The following is an 18,922-nucleotide window of genomic DNA, read 5'->3' on the forward strand; positions in this document are numbered from 1 at the left end:
AGGGTAGCCCATTAATATATGAAACCATCCCCTGCACTCCTATTAAATTTAAATTTAATTGAAGTATAAACTTTGAGTAAGGCAGCAGAGAATACCCTAAATAAATACAAGTACCAGGTGGAGGGGTTTTGTTTGGTATAAGACATACAATTGGTGGAGATCTCTTTTTGAAATAGTAAATTTCTTTAACAGCAAGATATCACATGTAACTAGCATGAGCACTCCGCAGGAATATGGGTTTTGGTCAAAAGAGAAATGGCACGCTAGCCACTACTTTATTAACTACAACCCCTTTCATGCCACCAGCCTGCCTCAATCCATAACAAAGCAAAACAGATGACGTTAACAAGAGAGGAGGAGAAGCCTAATGGTCATAGCAATAGGCTGCAAACCAAGGAAGCTAGCGTTCAAACCTCACTGTTGATCCTTTGAGTCCTTAAGCAAATCACTTTACTCTCCACTGCCTCAAGTACCAATGTGAGGCCAGATTTTAAAAGGCCTACACGTGCCTATATTGAGAGATAAGCGCATGGTCAGGTTGCGCGCGCACCACAAATATTTTCGAAGGCCTGCGGTCATGCGCATATCTCCTGGTATGCGCAGAAGTAAGACCTGCCAAAACAAAAGGGGCAGGCCAGAGGCGGGGTCTGGGCAGGGTGAGGCAGGCTAGGACTGTGCCATTAAGGCACGGTCCGGTTGCCGTGCACGCTGGGAATGCTGGACCCACCCAACTTGCTGCTGCTCCAGAGAGCAAGTAAATTGCACAACACACACACATGCGCATGCCGATATAAAATCAGCGCGTCCATGTGCGTGTGCCGGGAACCGCGCGCATATGGACGCCCACGCGCAGGTATTAAAATCTACCTCTTAGATTATGAACCCTCTGGGGATAGGGAAATACCTACAGTACCTGAATGTAATCTGCTTTTAATTGGCAAAGGTAGAATAAAAACAAGTAAATGCAACATTCCATTAAGCCATATTTTCATGCATTAGGGCAGACTAAATGTTTCCTATAGTTCCGTTTTAGTGCAAACACTGTTCCAGAGTTATTAATGAAAATATCCTACTACTGTACTTTTAATAGGAACCCCCCCCCCTCCCCAAAGCCAATCTTTTCTTTGTAGTTTCATGAGCAAAGGATTTGGGCAGTGAGACATAGGAGATAGGTTGGAGAGGAGGGCAGAGTCTTGGCTTTACATGGCATTCTTCTTTCAAAAACACACCAGGAAATTTATCCTGTCTTTCCTCATTGGTACTATGCAAATGACAGTGCCTCTTGCCCTGCAATTATGTCTTGAATCTTATGGTTGGACCCTCTGTTAGACCCATAAGCTGACAAATGACTTCCTGAGATGCTATGATTCTTTACTTCTTGACTTCTTCATCTTGTTCTGTTTTCTAGTGGTTTATGAATTATTCTATCCATTACTTGAATTTCTCTTGTACAAAATACAATTAAAAAAAGCTTTGACAAATCTGCCCTAAACTTATCAATTTACATAATCTGAGGTGCAAAGAGAGTGGACATCCTTTATTTGTTGACCTGATATGTGGTTAGCACCAACAGTAGCACTGTACCTATTTCCTCCACCTTTTTGCATTTGTTTGAGAAGTCTAAAAATGAAACCTTGGTGAAATTTGGCACACTAATTGCCGCAAATTAATTTTTCTGAAACATTTCTTTCTTCTTCCTTTCTTCTTTTGGAAATGCAAATATTTTTAAATGAATATTTGTTAATTACTGTAAAATGATTTGTCAGCTTATGGGTCTGACAGAGGGTCCAACCATAAGATTCATAAGATGTACCCATGAATGTCGATATATAAAAGCTAATAAATAAATAAATATGCCCACATGAAAAATCTGTATATAAAAATTATTTAATAAATAAATAAATATATTTTTGTGTGTAATGGAAAATCAGTGGGGAAAGATACAGTAATGCTCAAAATGTAAAGCTATTTTACAAAAATACTTTTATGAATTTTTTATTTTGAGAAACTTACCTAATGTATCACATTTATCTCTGACTCTACAGATATCTTCCCTATAAAAAAACAAATTTTAATTGAAAACACACTTGTGAATAATGCTTTCACCACAAAATGTTCCAAAAATTCAATATATGTTACGGTAAAGAATTTATTTTACATGTTAGAGTTAGTGGGGTTTCCCTCAATGATAAAAAAAAAAAAAAAAAAAAAAAACGTAGGAAACTGAGGCCCATGGCAGCACAAGTGGCATGGCAGCAATGACATCACTTCCACGGGTCCACAAGTGAGGAAGTGACATTCACAGGCCAGAGGAAATGATGTCACTGCCGCAGGCCTGCTCAGGATGTAAGCCTCCAATTCACACTACACTGAATGGACCTTTACCCATGCTCCCTCCTCCTTAAATGAAGCTCTAAGGGGGGCATTATCTCCATCCCCTCACTCCTTAACTAGAGCTCAAAGAATGGTCAGCTACTTAGGCAAGACAACCAAGATGACCCTCAAGCCAAAAGATTTGCCCAGCCCTATTGTAACAGGAAACATAATTGAGATCAATGTTCCTGCTAAAGTGGACAGGTGTGCAGCAACACACAATTTTAATGGCTCCTATGCCCAGGTCTGTAACTCTGCACAGGTTGGGATTTGGATGCTTCCCAGCCGAGGTTGGGTTAGTCCTCCAGCAGCCTCTTGCAGTCCTTCCCATTTTTCCTCTCTTTTTTGCTCCTGCTTCTGGACAATCATCTGAGTCCTCACTCTTGTAGCCTGCTTCTTGCCTCCAGGTATGGGGAATAGAAGATAGGGAATTGCAAAAGCCTGTGTGCTATGTGGAAGGGGGAATGTATGCAGTAGGATGGATACTAGGGAAGGAGGAAGGGGCAGAGGGGAAAGAAGAGGAAAGAGAAGGAAGGCAGATGCTGAGGGAGGGGAAAAGCAGGCGTTAGATATTGGGGAAGAGGCAAAGAGGCAGAAGCTAGGGAAAGAGATGGGGCAGATACTGGGGAAAGGTAAAATAAGCAGGGTAGATGCTGAGAAAAGAAAAAAAACTCAGGGGCAGGGAAGGAGAAAATGGAAGGTTTGTAAGGAAAGAAAGACTGAGCTGGTTAGGGCTCTTCAGCTTGAAGAAGCAATGACAGATTGGATACAACACAGATTTACAAATTCATGAGTGGATGAAACAGGAAAATGAGGAATGGTTATTTTCCCTTTCCAATAAAACTAAGGCATAGGGAACACATACAGTCTCTCACTTCCACTCTCATATGCAGACTCCCATTCCTCCCACAGATACACCAGGCTCTCTCATACAGCTTCATATTCCCACACAAACACACAGGCTGTCACGTGCTCTTTCTTACATGCAGACTCCCACTTCCATTCTCACATGCAGGCTGCCAGTATCACACACATACTCATATACTCAGGCTCTCACAAGGAAGCTCCCATCCCAAACACCCATACCCTCCCTCACGCACACACACACACACAGGCTCTCCCACATGCTCTCTCTCTCACGCACACACATACACCCAGGCAGGCTCTCATTCACATCGTCCTCCAAGTAGGCCCCCATTGACATACACACACGCACACAGGCAGGCTCCCATTCTCACATACACACACACACACAGGCACAGTACACTCTTCTACATTACCTTGTGAGCACTACTCTCTTTGATGCAAAAAGCCTATCAATTTTATGCTCACAGCAACCCAATTCTTAGAGAGAAAATTAGCTAAGTCCATCCCTTAAAATAGCAATCTACTAACAGCAGTTGCAATAAAATATATGCATGAAAAAATATTTTCTGCAAGGACATTCAAAACTGCTTTTTGCGTGCAAATGAAATCAGGGCCTTGGAGATGAATTCTCCCCCCTACAGGGCATACTGGAACAGAATGGGGTTGATGACGATAAAAGGCTGAGAGTCATTTTACATCCCTATATTGAAGTGGGTCCTAGGACTCCCAGAGAGGGATGACAGCCCAAGGATTACAATAGAGCACATGATGGCAACCCATCCCACCCCCGCACATTTTCAACGGTATGTACGTAAGAGTAGTGTGGCGCTCCTGCGCCCCCCCCCCCCCCTCACAAAATTTAGAGGGAATGCTGGGAAGGAGAGTGCAATGGTAATCATGATCAAAATTATATGCCCAACATAAGTGCAAACCCACATACAAGAAAAAATAAGAGGGAATATTGATTGAGATACCTTGTAATAAGCACAGCTGTGTCATGGTGGGATGGGTGCGTATCATCAGGGATATTCTGGATTTGTTGCCATACACAAAAATTATGTAGTGTGGTAGCAGCATCAAAACTAATAGATGGCCCTTCCTAGACAATAAAATCCAAAAATGTATTCACTTACAATGTTAATGCAATTCAATTTAATGTATCAATTAATCAAAGTAGGTATATGTGCAAGTCCTACTGAAGAGAAAATGTAACCTAGCTGACTTAAAACATTGATGTAGTTACCCAAATATGAATAATGTTAAAAACACAGCACCATGCACTCACAGAAGAAAGGACACTTTTTAAATTTGCAATTCTAGCTTGCTGTGATTCTGATTGCTCTTTATCTCAATGTTAGTGGTGGGACAATCTAGATACCCCACCCCCCCCCACCCCCACCCCCACCCACACAAGAAACTCCACAGTGGTTGGAGTAAGCCTGGGGAGGGAAAAAATATTCATGTCCCTCACCACCAAACAGTATTCCAATCTAGCATTTTTAGAATGGACTAGGTTGAAGTTCTTCTAAGGTCAATTTTCAGCCAAGGTCAATTGCCTCATCGAGGCAGACAAATTTTGACTGCCTAGATTTAGGAAAATTTTCAGCCAAAAACCTAAGCCCCTAAAATTCTGAAAATTCTCTTAAATCTAGCAACATGCAGTGTCATTCAGTGGAGCTCAGTGGTGCCAGAATGAGGGAGATCTCATCCCTCCTGCCATGAAAATGGAAGACCCATTTTAGTATTATAAATGGGTACAGGGATCTTCGTGGTGAGAGTGTGGAAAGTGCTGGGGATCATCTGGGTGCCTGTGCCTGATTTTGGCTTCCGAAATTAGGCATCCAGCACTGAAAATCAGCACTAGATACCTAACTTCCTTCTCCCAATCTGACTCTGTCCCAGTACCACACCCATTTTTCAGGCACCTTCCTTTTGGCACTGAATCCTGTCAGTTTTCAAAGGATCTAATTTAGACACCTGTTCCCCAAGTTTAAGTCCTAATCCCTGTGAAAATTAGCCCAAATCCTGTGATTCTTGCCCAAAATGCTCCAATAAATTTTCCGAAATAAATTCATCACCACATGCACATTTTGTACCTGTTCATTGTGAATTACAACAAGCTTTACAATCATGATGTTTATGAGATTCCCAATGCTTGGATCTTTATAAATTGCTGCAACCTGGAGAAAAAAAAAATAAAGGTTTTTACGATTCGGCTGCCAGCATATTTAAGATGTTTTGCTAATAATGAAAATAATCAAATGCAACTTCAGCTGGAAACATATGTACATCTGAAAATGGTATATGTATCTTCCATGTTTAAGGAGAAGAATAAAATAGGCACATAAAGAGTTCAGTGGCAGTCTGCAATAGAAGAGACTCATGAAGAGAGCCCCAATTTACCACAGGCTATCTCTGGTTATACCTCAGACTAACAACTTTCGATGTAAATTACAAATATACAACTGTAGGCCATCAGTGGAATCTTCATATATTGGCCAAATATCTTTAAAAAATAAGGGCATCCACAAGCCCAAATATTATAAGCATGAAAAAAGAAAGTATGGCAAAAAATGTAACAAAATAATCTATCAGCTCTCATGTATTAAACTATTTTAAAATCTAAGATGTGGAGTATCACACGCACTAAGGACTCACTTAATCGAGGCTTTGCCCTTACTTATTAATCATTTAGTGTTAAGAGTGCACTGTGTGCATTATTTTTTGTATCTTTGTCATTTTTGGTCTCCACACACTCCCCATGTTCTTGCTTAGTTGCACATAAAAAGCATCTGCATTTGTTTGGAGTTTACACCAATTACCAGGACCAGATGGCATCCACCCCAGAGTTCTAAAAGAACTAAAAAATGAAATTGCTAACCTGTTACTAGTAATATGTAACCTATCATTTAAAACAGCCATGATTCTTGAAGATTGGAAGGTGGCTAATGTGACGCCGATTTTAAAAAGGGTTCCAGAGGTGATCTGGAAAACTACAGACTGGCAAACCTGGTTGGTGACAGGCAAAATGGTAGAAGCCATTCTTTAGAAAAAACGTTCTGGCCATATAGATAGAAATGGCTTAATGGAGAAGAGCCTACATGGTTTTAGCAAGGGGAAGTCTTGTCTTACCAATCTTTTAGATTTTTTTGAAGGTATAAATTAACAAGTGGATAAAGGTGAGCCAATTGATACAGTGTATTTGGATTTTCAAAAGGCATTTGGAAAAAGTCTTCCATTAGAGACTCCTCAGAAAATTACAAAGTCATGGGATAGGAGATAGTGTTCTGCTGTGAATTAATAACTGGTTAAAAGGATGGAAACAGAGAGCAGAACTAAATGGTCAGTTTTCCAAATGGAGAAAGATTGTTAGTGGAGTACCATAGAGATCAGTACTGGAACCTATACTGTTGAACATATTCATAAATAATCCTGACAAGGGAACGACGAGTGAGGTGGTCAGATTTGCAGATGACACAAAATTATTCAAATTTTATAAAACAACAGCAGCTTGAAAGGAACTGAAGAAGGACCTTGTAAGACTAGGGGCCTGGGCAACTGAATGGCAGATGAAATTTAATGTGGGAAATGCAAAGAGATGCACATAGGGAAAAATAATCCCAACTACAGGTACATGATGCAGGGTTCTGTACTGGGAGTCACTACCCAGGAAAAGGACCTTGGAGTCCTTGTGGACAATATGTTGAAATCTTCGGCTCAGTGTGTGGTGGCAGTCAAAAAAGCAAATAGAATGTTATGAATTGATCAGAAAAGGAATGGATAATAAAACAGAAAATATTGCCTCTGTATCGAGTCATGGTGCAACCACACTTTGGGACAGATTTTATAAAACTATGCGCGCGTGTACTTTTGTTCGCACACCAGGCACAAACAAAAGTACACCGGATTTCAATAGATACACGCGTAGCCGCGCGTATCTGTTAAAATCTGGGGTCAGCACGCGCAAGGCTGCCCAAAATTGGCAGCCTGCGTGCGCTGAGCCGCACAGCCTGCCTCCGTTCCCTCCGAGGCCGCTCCGAAATCGGAGCGGCCTCGGAGGGAACTTTCCTTCCACCACCACCCCCCACACACCTTCCCCTCCCTTCCCCTACCTAACCCACCCCCCTGGCCCTATCTAACCCCCCCCCCCCACACACACCTTTAATCCAAAAGTTATGCCTGCCCGAGGCAGGTGTAACTTTCGCATGCCGGGCCGGCTGCTGGCGTGCCATGTTCCAGTCCAGGGGCTGGTCCGGAGGCTGTGGCCACGCCCTGGGCCGGAACCACACCCGCAGCCCCCGCCACGCCCCCGATGACACGCCGGCCGCAACACGCCCCCGACATGCCCCCCAAGAAAGCCCCGGGATTTACGCGCATCCCGGGGCTTTGCGTGCGCCGGCAGCCTATGCAAGATAGGCTCGGCACGCGCAAGGGGGGTTTGGGGTAGGTTTTCTGGGGTTACGCGCGTAACCCTTTCAAAATCTACCCCTTTGAGTATGGTGTCCAGTTCTGATCACCCCATCTTAGAAAAAAGATAGCATTAGAAAAGGTGCAGAGGAGGGTGACAAAAATGATAAAGGGGTTGCAACATCTCTCCTATATTGAGAAGCTATGAAGGCTAAGGCTTTTCAGCTGGGAAAAGAAACAACTGAGAGGGGATATGATAGAAATGTATAAAATCATGAGTGGAGTTGAGCAGGTAAATAAAAGGATGGTTATTTACCATTTCAAATAATATTAAAATATGGGGACACTCCATGAAACTAACAACCAGCAGATACAAAACAAATTGTAGCAAGTACTTTTACACTCAGCGTGCTATCAAGCTGTGGAATCTCTTGCTAGAAGACATGATCAAGGTGACTAGTACAGCGGGGTTCAAAAGAGGTTTGGACACGTTCCTGAAGGAAAAGTCCATAACACTTTATTAGCCAGGTAGAATAAAAGAAAGCTATTGCTATCCCTGAGAGTGAGTAATAGGAATTAGACCTACTTTATGGGATCTACCAGGTACGTGCGACCTGGATTGGACACTGTTGGGAGACAGGATGCTTGGCTTGATGTATCTCGGTATGAATCAGCATGGCAATTCTTATTAGAGATATGATTCGGCCAAACCTTTTGGTTTGGTCTTTGTTATCGGCCCGCCGCAGGAAATTTTGTTTTCCCACGGTTCGGGCCGATTTTTTTCGGGTGCCCCGAAAAAAAACCCCACCCCAACCCTTCAGATTGAATTAATTGCAAACCCCACCGTCTCATCTTTAAAAAAATGGCATGGGCCATCCATTGCTCCTATTATGTGACAGGGGCCGACCAATGGCACCGGTAGCCCCTGTCACATGGTAAGGGCAAAGAGCCACTGGTGCCATTTTGATTACTGGCAGCTGATGGCCCAAGAGGAGCAGGTCGCTCCTGAGACCCCGCTGGACTACCAGGGACTTTCAGCAAGTTTTTTTTTTTTTTTTTGGGGGGGGGGGGGTCGGGCAAGTCTTGGGGGGGTCGGATGGTGGGGGTTTGCAATTAATTAAATTTGAAGGGTTGGGGTGGGTTTGGGTTTGTTTTTTTATGTGCCCTTTCTTCCCCCCCAAAAAAAAAAAATGATAGGAAAACCACACTAAATTTTGTGAGTTTTCCTTTCATTTCGTCAGCCCCCTGAAATGCAACAAAATAGGAAATATTGTCTTTATCTCCTATTTCGTTGCAAACGAATGCAGATCCCTAATTCTTATGTTCCTATGACTGCTATTCTGCTATTCATCTATCCTAAAGTTAGCCGGATACATTTATTCAGATAACTATAAGATAACTGAGTATATTCAGTGGTGCAGCCACACTGCTGAATATCTTGGCCAGGTTAGCAACATAAGTTTATCCAGCTAACTTGTGCAGCAGCTGAAAATCAGCTCCATTCTTTATTCTCAGTAATTCCTTTGCTGCCCTAACATAAAACCTCTTATTTGTTTTTTGTTGTGTATCTTTTCTCTCAGTTTTGATTAGATTGTAAATTCCAAGGAGTAGAGACTCTTGCTTATCTGTCTCTGAATAGCACTGTTTTCATCAGGGTATGCACTATACAAATGATTATTATTATTAATATTATTATTGTTATAGAACCCCATCTGTGATTTTGAAACCATGAATTTCTGCTACTATATGAAGAAGTGTGTAACCCTGTGAGGTGCCTGTGGAAATGAATTTTTAAATCTCTTTCTTTATCTGACCTGTAAACAGGGCCGGACTTAAAACCTAGGCACTGGGAGGATCCCTTCCCCCAGAAATCATTGAATGGTGCAAGGGGAATTCTTCCCCTCTCTTGCAGAAAAGAGAGGGTGCATGGAGAAGTCTTCCACTACGACCAGAAATTACTGAGGAGTACAGGGCCTCAGAGCCAAATCTTCTCCCTCACCTCCAGAGATATTCTGGGCTTGTCACCGCTTTCCTCTTCATCCGGGCCCACTGCAAGAACTTGAGCTAGACTCAGCATAGGGCCTGTGAGCCAACATATGCATACTCACAGCCCCAGCTCCAGCCCCACAAACTACTCCAGGAAAACCCCTATGAGGGGCAGAGTGCCGCAGGGCCTGGATAACAGCAGCATCTGCAGTGCTCTGACGCCTATCAAAAATTTAGCTGTGCCTAAACCCAGACTGCCTTAAATAAATAAGATCTGCGTTGGAACCACATTGAGCAGCATTTGTGTGGACGTTGTGACTGGTGTTTGTATGGAAAGGAAGGTGCGGTGTGGTCAGCGATCCTGAAGCAGGTTTGACAGGTTAAAAGGGAGAAAAGCATTTCCCCACAACAGAAAAGTCTGATCAAACTTTCCGCAGTGGAGTTGCACCCCAAGGTCTACTACAATACTTGCTTGCCCACATCTTTAAGAACCCTATATCCCTGCAATTGAAAAATTCTCTGTCAAGTTACAGACCCAGTGCTATTTTAATAAAATTGTACAAGATCTTTGTGCAATATTCAAACTTGCCTAAACAAATATGCCATGGAAAATGTTACTGGCCATGATCAGTTCTTTTTGAAGCAGGTCAAAATATTTTCTGTTTTGGTTTACAATAGTTTTTGTAAGTCTTCATTTTGGCTCAACCACAAGCCACAAATAGCTTACACTGGGCAGAGATTTTACAGCTTCAAGATTCTAGAAGGTCTCTCTGAGGTCCTTTATGTGCTTGTACTATGGACCTTTGCCAACAGAAAATAAAAGGGAAAGGCCTGTGGAACGAGCACATAAAATATGGCTGAATGAATTCCTTATTCTGTACCAGAGGACAGGTCAGAGCTACAACACTGATCTGTTCCAAACATCGCTTCAAACAGAATGGTTCTCAGTGATTTTGAATGCTTTAAAAAATATATACGACAGTGATTGGAAACAAAACCAAAACTATATTTCATATTACAGCACAGCTATCAACTTGTGATTTTTTTCTCTCTCCATTTCTAATCTTTGAAATTTAAATGGGAAATATTAAATGAAGGATCAGGACATGGTATATCCAGGAACACGTTTATGCCTGGATAACCCACCAAACTAAAAAATTTAAAAAAAAAAACCAACCACCTTCCATATCATTTAAAGAATATTACAGCTTTCTGAAATCATTACTTACATGATGTCAGTGTTTAGGATACACTTATCCTGTGAATAGTACACTATTTACGAAATATTCATAGAACCTAAATTACAGTATGCTGCCTTCAGTGATTGCTAGTTTTGTTTCTCCCTCCCTTTTATTGAAACCTTCAAGCAATTTAAGTCAGGAAGTGCAGATATTTTTAGTTTAATTATTTTAGAATTCAGTTTGTAAATTTTATAGATGTACATTAACTTTAGCACCTTCTTTTTGTTTTTTAGTCGGGAATTTACAAGCTAGAGAAGGGATGGCCAGGTTCAGTCCAAAAGGGATAAAGAAATTTAGCCAGATTTTCTAGACATGCTGGGGGGGGGGGGGGGGGGCGGGAGGGGCAGTGGAGGGGGAGCAAGATGGTTGATGCTTGTTGGCCGTGATCTGTACACTGTAACTGTGACTGCTTCTTTTATCTTACCTGTGGGATTTATTGCAATATGGGGAAGGATTAGAATATGCCTGTGTCTTTCTCCTGCAGCTTGACTCATGGGCAACTTTGTAAGTTTTTCAAATACTGCAGTGCAGCCCAAAGGTTTTCTGTTGGAGCCATTGGTAGGGGAAGGAATAGCATCAAGGTCTTCCATGCAAGAGACCGCTCTCAGTCTGCAGCAGAGGATTCACCCAGTGCGACACTGTGGGCACCTCCTGATGATGTGGTAATGTCTACTGAGGACAGAGTCAGCCTAGGCAAACTCTCGGATCATGCAGCAGTCACAGCAGTTCATGTGGCTCAAAAACCAAAGGGAAAACCACCAAAGAGGTGGAAATACAACCTGAATAGCCTTCTCAGGTGATCTTGTAGAATGTCCCATCTAATATTCTGCAGGTGTCCTCAGAGGGGGAGCAGAGGCTAGGACAAACTCACCAGGAAGTGCTGGGGCAGCAACATTCAGGCCAATACAGAATGGTGCGCTCAGCCGAGCGCACCGTTAGCCCCCATTTCGAAGTGTGTTTTTGATGTGCTATTATTACCCCCACCCCCGAAACTAATAGCGCTCATCACATGCAAATGCATGTTGATGAGCCTATTAGGTATTCACCCACAATACAGAAAGCAAAATGTGCGGCCAAGCTGCACATTTTACTCTCAGAAATTAACTCCTGCCAAAGGAGTTTCTGTACACTAGGCAAGTGTACAGAACAGCAGAAAAAACGGCTTTTCTGTAATCCTCCGACTTAATATCATAGCGATATTAAGTCGGAGGCCCCAAAAATAAAAAAAATAAAAGTCTTCTAAAAAAAAAAAAAAAATCTGCCTGCGGGTTGGAAAACGGAAACTTCAATTTTGCCGGCGTCCGTATTCCAAACCCGTGGCTGTCAGCGGGTTCAACAACCGACGCCGGTAAAATTAAGCGTCCGCCAATAAGGTGTCCCTAGCGCCTCCTTATTAGCTTGGGCCCTCATTTAAATATTGAATCGCGTGCCCAGGAGAGGTGCCTGGGTGCGCATTGGGAGAGCAGGCACTCGCCTAGGAGCGCCGGCTCTCCCGTGCGGTTTACTGTATGGGTCTAATTGTTATCCCAGAGTCATCAGGATTGAAATATATAAACCATGCGACCCAACTGCAAATCTCGGCAGAAAAGTTAACCAATTTTGTTTCCAAAGATTAGTCAGTCAGGAATGGTTACTGTTGGTGGAACTTCAGCTCAAGTGTGTCGACAAAGATGATTCATTAATCAAAGCAATTTTAGTCTTCATAGTAAGATCAACCATAAAAAGAATGTGGTTACATGCCACATTCTCAGGTTTCCTGCAGACTACTGTTAGGGAAAAGGAAATTTGACCACATCACCCCTTCACAAATACATCTACACTGGCTACCAGTACAAGCAAGAATACACTATAAAGTACCAACACTCATCCTCAACATAAATAATGTATTAAATCCTGCTTATTGGGTGTAACTCTCCAACCATACACACCACAATGCACACTTAGATCACAAAACAAAGGACTATTAACAGTACCTACACCATAGTGCAAATAAGAGATTGAATGTTCTCTATAGTGGGCCCCAAGTTATGGAACTCTCTACCTGAGGAGTTACATCTCACTACAGAAAGAAAAAACTTCAAATGTGAACTGGAAACATGACTGTTCAAAAAATCGTATGATCTATCATAAAAATGTACAACTTTAGTAAATTATATAGAAATGGATTGATGAATGATTGACAATTATTAAGAAACTTAAAGAGTGTTAAGACATCTCACAGACTACCTCAAAAAGATTTCCTAAAAGGAACTAATTCATCATGAATTACTATTTTGTTTCCAAAGATTAGATAGTCAGGAATGGTTACTGTTGGTGGAAAAATTACTGTTACTCTTGGTGGAAAAATTACGAAACAAAGAACAAAGCTGGAGAAACAACCCTACACCCACATCCAGACTGGACTACAAAGCCACCCTCAACACCTACAGAAACGCCATACACAAAACAAAAAAGGACTTCTATGCAAAAAGAATTCATCTTCGACTCGAAAGCTTTATTCTCTTACGTATCATCTCTCACCAAACCAACACCACCATCCATTCCAGACCAACTAGCACTCAGCAAGGCCAACGAATTAGCCACCTACTTTAAAACAAAAATCTCAAACCTTACTCGCTCCCTCACAACCCATCAAACTCTTCCAATACCTCATAGCACATACCAACCCACTCTGAATTCTAGACTAGAGTCATTCGAGCCCACATCCGCCATGGAGATTGAAAATTTACTTAAAAAAATTAAACCATCTGCACATCCCTCGGACCCACTCCCTACTAATCTGCTCACCGCCATCCCTAGCACCGTCGCAAAACCTATTGCAGAAATTATCAATACCTCTTTAGCCATGGGCACAGTTCCTAACCAACTAAAACTTGCAATCATCAAACCCCTACTGAAAAAACCAACTGCATCACTAACGGACCCAGCTAGCTTCAGACCCATTGCAAACCTGCCCCTGATCTCCAAACTGATGGAAAAAGCCGTAAATAAACAACTTTCCGATTATCTCGAGGAGCACAACATTCTCTCCCCTACACAATATGGTTTTCGAAAATCACTAAGCACAGAGTCACTTTTGCTTTCTCTCACTGATAATTTACTTTTGAACCTGGAGAAAAAACAGTCATTCTTACTGGTCCTACTAGACCTATCCTCAGCGTTCGACACGGTAAATCACTCACAACTCTTAGAACAACTATCAAACATAGGAATAAAAGGCACAGCTCTCAGTTGGTTCAAATCATTCCTATCAAACAGGTTTTACAAGGTCAGAATTAATAACAAGGATTCTGACCCCATCCTATCAGACCAAGGCGTACCTCAAGGTTCTTCCCTCTCTCCCACCCTGTTCAACGTCTACCTCCTCCCCCTCTGCCATCTGCTATCACAACTCAAACTTACTCATTACCTCTATGCAGACGACATCCAGATCCTCATCCCCATCACAGAATCTATTCAAAAAACCTTCGCCTACTGGGAGAATTGTCTTCAACCAATTAAACAACTACTCTCCAGCCTGAACCTGATTCTAAACTCCAGCAAAACAGAGCTGCTACTGATTTCACACAACCCGAACACCCACACACCTAGCCTGACACAAACCACATCTTTAAACATGGAGCTCCTCTGCTGACGTCAGGAATCTAGGAGCATGGCTTGACAATCAACTTAACCTAAAAAAATTCATAAACACAACCACCAGGGATTGCTTCTTTAAACTACAGGTCCTAAAGAAACTAAAGCCACTCCTTCACTTCAATGACTTTCGCTTCGTTCTTCAATCCATTATTTTTTCGAAACTTGATTACTGCAACTCAATCTTACTTGGCCTCCCCTCCAACACCATCAAACCCCTACAGATAGGATTCTGGCTGCGGCATTTTGTACTAACACACACGAAGAGAAGAGACCATATTACCCCCATCTTGAGCAACCTCCACTGGCTACCCATCAAACAGAGAATCCTATATAAAACATTAACCATCATTCATAAAGCAATTCATAACGTCGCACCTATATCTCTACAAACCCAACTTCGTCCACACTTATCTTCCAGACCCATTAGAAGCGCCTACAAAGGCACTTTAGCCGCAGCTCCTGCCAAATCAACACTAAGAAAAAGAGCACTCTCCACTGCGGGACCACACCAATGGAATGCGCTCCCACCAGACCTACGACTCAAAAAAAGGTTAAAAACCTGGCTCTTCAGGCAAGCGTTCCAATAGGCACCTCCTCCTGACTTTCAGATCCAACCATTGCAGGGTGTCACCAACACCTTGACACTTAATTTTCATACCGTACTTGCTTATTCGCATTTCTATTTAACAGTCATTATTCACCTTTATATAACCGTTTACTGCAGACCATATTCGCTACTAAAGTTCCTTGTAAAAAAGGTTAAATTTGTTAAATATTATTGTTACTTTCAATGTTACTTGTAATAATGTTCAATGGTTTATTGTTATTGTTCTATGTTCTATGTAAAAAAAACCCAGGTCTAACCTCCCAGACCAGGGCAACCTTTTCGTTACTTGTAAACCGGATTGATTTGTATTGCATACAGGAATTCCGGTATATAAAAATTAAAAATAAATAAATAAATAAATTTAACAATATAGCTAATATGTTTGATGTTGTGTTGACCTACAATGTGAATGCTGCATGTTCTGATGTTGTGTTGACCTATTTTGTGAATGTCACATGTTCTGATATTGTGTAGACTTTACTGTGGTGTTGCTTTTGTAAACCATTGTGATCTTCTTTTGGACTGACGGTATATAAAATGCATAAATTAAAAAACTAAAAACTTATTTGAGAAATATACATTTTAAGTTTTAAAAAAATTATTGCGTAATCTTGCCCTTCCATTTCCAGAGCATATTTTCTACTATCTTTTGTTTAAAAAAAAAAGGGGGGGGGGGGGACTAGGACCTATTAGAGGTATATATTCATCTTAAAACAAAATTAAAACACAAAACAGTTGTGTTTCATTTAAAAAAGAAATTAAAGTTTAAAAAACCCCCCAAATTTGCTTTTTGTTGAGGTTTATTTGAAAAAGTTCATTAAAATAACTAGAAAACATGAAATACCGCTGCTGCCACCTTTCCCAAAGCCCCTCACCTCTCCAGATCACACATATCTTCCGTGGGTGTCTCCAATAAAGGAAGGGGCCATAGCAGCCATGAAACAAAATGGTGTTGGTGCCATTTTTGAATTGGAGCAGGGAAGGCAGAAGAGCCTGCGGATCACTCCTGCTCCTTTCTTTACTGGATATCCCTGCGGAAGGGATAAATGTGGTCCAGGGACATGTGGGATCAATTCTTTTTGTTTTTTTCTTTTGGGCTCTTTTTTTATTTATTTATTTTTATTTAAAATCTTATATTCTTCTGTCTTCCCAACTAAAAGTGTTCAGAGCAGATTCATTTTGGTTCAGCAAACAAACAATACAAAACCCAAATTAAAAAAAAAAACCTTGAAATGAAAAAAACAAAACAAAATGAAAAATTTTCCCCCTGTGCATCCCTACGAACTAGGGTCCTCAGTTATTTTATTCTTTTTTCTCCTATACCATCCATACTGAAAGTTAATAATGTCTTGATGTGGATAGGGACTAGATTCTTAAAACTGTTTGTTTAGCATTGTGAGACCCAGTTTCTAAACTGTAAATTACATGATTTTCCTGATGTACCTAAGACCACACAAAGAAAGTGTAAACAACTTATTACTGAGGCCACGAGTTTTTGCAAATAGAGGTCATCAAACTTCCCTTGCAAGTATGTTGTTAAATTTAGAGATATATTTTCTACAAGAATTCCCATCTGACTACTTTCTTGAGTACCAGCCATGTGCAGGATATGACAGGGCCATCTGTTGCTTCATCCTCTATTGTGTCTTTTACCATCTTAATTGTATCCTCATTTTACAAGGCTGTAGTTTCTGGAATGAGGCAATCTTCCTTTTTCATCTATTTTTTTCTAATGATTTCCTGGAATTGTGCTCTCATTCCCCACCATAACTGTGCACTGATTTGCACTGACTGAGTTTTGTTTTCCTGTAATATTTTTATTTTGGGGGGGGGGTTTGACAGAAAAAGACCAAAAGGGATCATCCAGTCTGCCCAGCAAAGTGTTTAGAATTGTAAAATTCCAATATTGTTTTGTGCAAAAAGAAGTTCATGGTATAATTGTTAAAGCTTAATAAATATAGCATTTTAAAGATTTCTATTAAAATTAGATCACATTTATGCAAATGTATTGTATGAATATTAATTCAGCAATACTGAAAATATAGGGAAGGTAATTTTCAAAGGGACCTCTGTGGATAAAACAGTGTATAACTTGGCAGAAATGGCCATTTACAAAATGGCCTGCCTGAAGTAAGGGTAAATTTAAGCACGTATGTCACTTGCACATATAAGTTTACCTGGAATAAGCCATGGCATTCCTGGGGGTGGAGACAGTGAGAGATTTGCTTATATACACACGTACTTTTGTATTTTAAAAATTATGCATGTACATTTTCATTAAAAATGTATGCAGACAAGTTAGCAGGTGAAATTTGTGCAGGTAGATTTGGTGGGTTACTTTCAAAACAGATCTATGTGTAAAGTCCCTTGTTGGGAATACACAAAATGATGGGAAAAGATTTCCCTTTTGGTTAAAGATCATCTTCCCCAGGAACATTAAATTAGTATGATAAAGAAAAACTGGTGTCTAACTTAACTAAGTAATTTTAGTTTGTTTATTTTAATCTTTTTAAATGTTATTTTTTTTATTTTTAATATTTCTTATACAATGTTTTCATGGTTTGTTTGTCGAGCCAATTATGAATGTATATATGTTAAACCGCATAGAAAGTTTGATATGTGGTATACACATTTTTTTTAAATAAATAAAATAAATAAAAAATAAAATGTATTTAGTGGACTCCAAAATTAGACCATGCAGTTGGTGAAGTGGATATGTATGGAGTCAGCAGGAGTAGCAGTTGAACCACACTCTCTACTCTGAGTGGAAAGGGAGAGTAACCCCCCCCCCCCCCCCCATGAACTCTGGCCCCTAATGCCCATCAATACTGGCCAAAATTAAGTCTAGAAGTCACCACTTTCTTCAGCTCTTAACTTTATTTCTGTTGGTCCAGCCAGTACTCATTATGCACAAGGATTGGCTTAGAGTAAATATGATCACACTGAATGCACCAGAATTCATGGGAATCAAACAATCAGAACCCCAGCTAATTCACACATTGACAGCACTTATGAGGCTTACAGGGACAGTCACCTTCTTTGCAGGAACTCTGTTGGATACTCCCCCACACCTGTTACCTCATCAACCCCTTTTACACCCCTTCGTCTGGAGTCTCCCCCCTCTTTTGAACTCTGAAATCACACCTTCAAAAACCAAATCTATATTTATACCCACATCTAAAACCCTTCAGAACACACCAGTTATGTTCCCTCCCAATTATCTCATTTCCCCAAACATTTTTATCCAGGAATGAAGTTCACTCAGTTGAACTACCTCAAAAATATCAAATCAAAATTTACATGCAAAGAGAACAGTGCAATTTCCTATGTCAGAGCTACTCAACAACTTCTTGCTCCATGACCTCCCACTCGACTTCCATACCTTTCCAGTGGCAGGTGGGGATTCCCCTGAATGCTCCATGCCACGAGCCACGTGAGGGCACTCCTCAACTTGCACTGACACCAGACTCCTCTTTCTCTCCTAGCCTTTTTCTTTATAAGAGAAAGATAGGGACCTTCATTTTCAATTTTTATTGTTATTTTTCCCGGGCATTTATCCGGATTTATTATAACAAGAAGAAAAACAGGAGAAAATGTTGAAAACATTTACATTCTTTTTCAGGGTAAATATCGGAGTTTATTTAGGTGGACAGAAGCCAGCACATTAACAGATTCTCCCACTCAGTAGCATCCTCATCTCTACCCCCATCCTCTGCCTAGCATGGACCTCTCTCTCTCTCTCCTCTCACCCCACTGAGAATCTCCCACCCCCACCCCACTCCCACCTCCCCCCTGCTTTTGT

At 41.1% G+C, this 18,922-nt stretch overlaps 1 protein-coding gene across 1 annotated transcript in view; it reads right to left on the reverse strand.

Annotated features, from left to right (window-relative positions):
* Positions 1-18,922, reverse strand: part of ADAMTS20 (ADAM metallopeptidase with thrombospondin type 1 motif 20) — a gene marked incomplete at its 5' end in the record, with an annotated part of 339,654 nt that overhangs the window by 306,696 nt on the left and 14,036 nt on the right. Inside the window, 3 exon segments of the mRNA XM_029617296.1 lie at positions 2,014-2,054; positions 4,215-4,339; positions 5,337-5,420. Of these exon segments, the coding sequence (XP_029473156.1) occupies positions 2,014-2,054; positions 4,215-4,339; positions 5,337-5,420 (250 nt within the window).

This window comes from Rhinatrema bivittatum, chromosome 9, assembly GCF_901001135.1.
Source record: "Rhinatrema bivittatum chromosome 9, aRhiBiv1.1, whole genome shotgun sequence".
NCBI lineage: Eukaryota > Metazoa > Chordata > Amphibia > Gymnophiona > Rhinatrematidae > Rhinatrema > Rhinatrema bivittatum.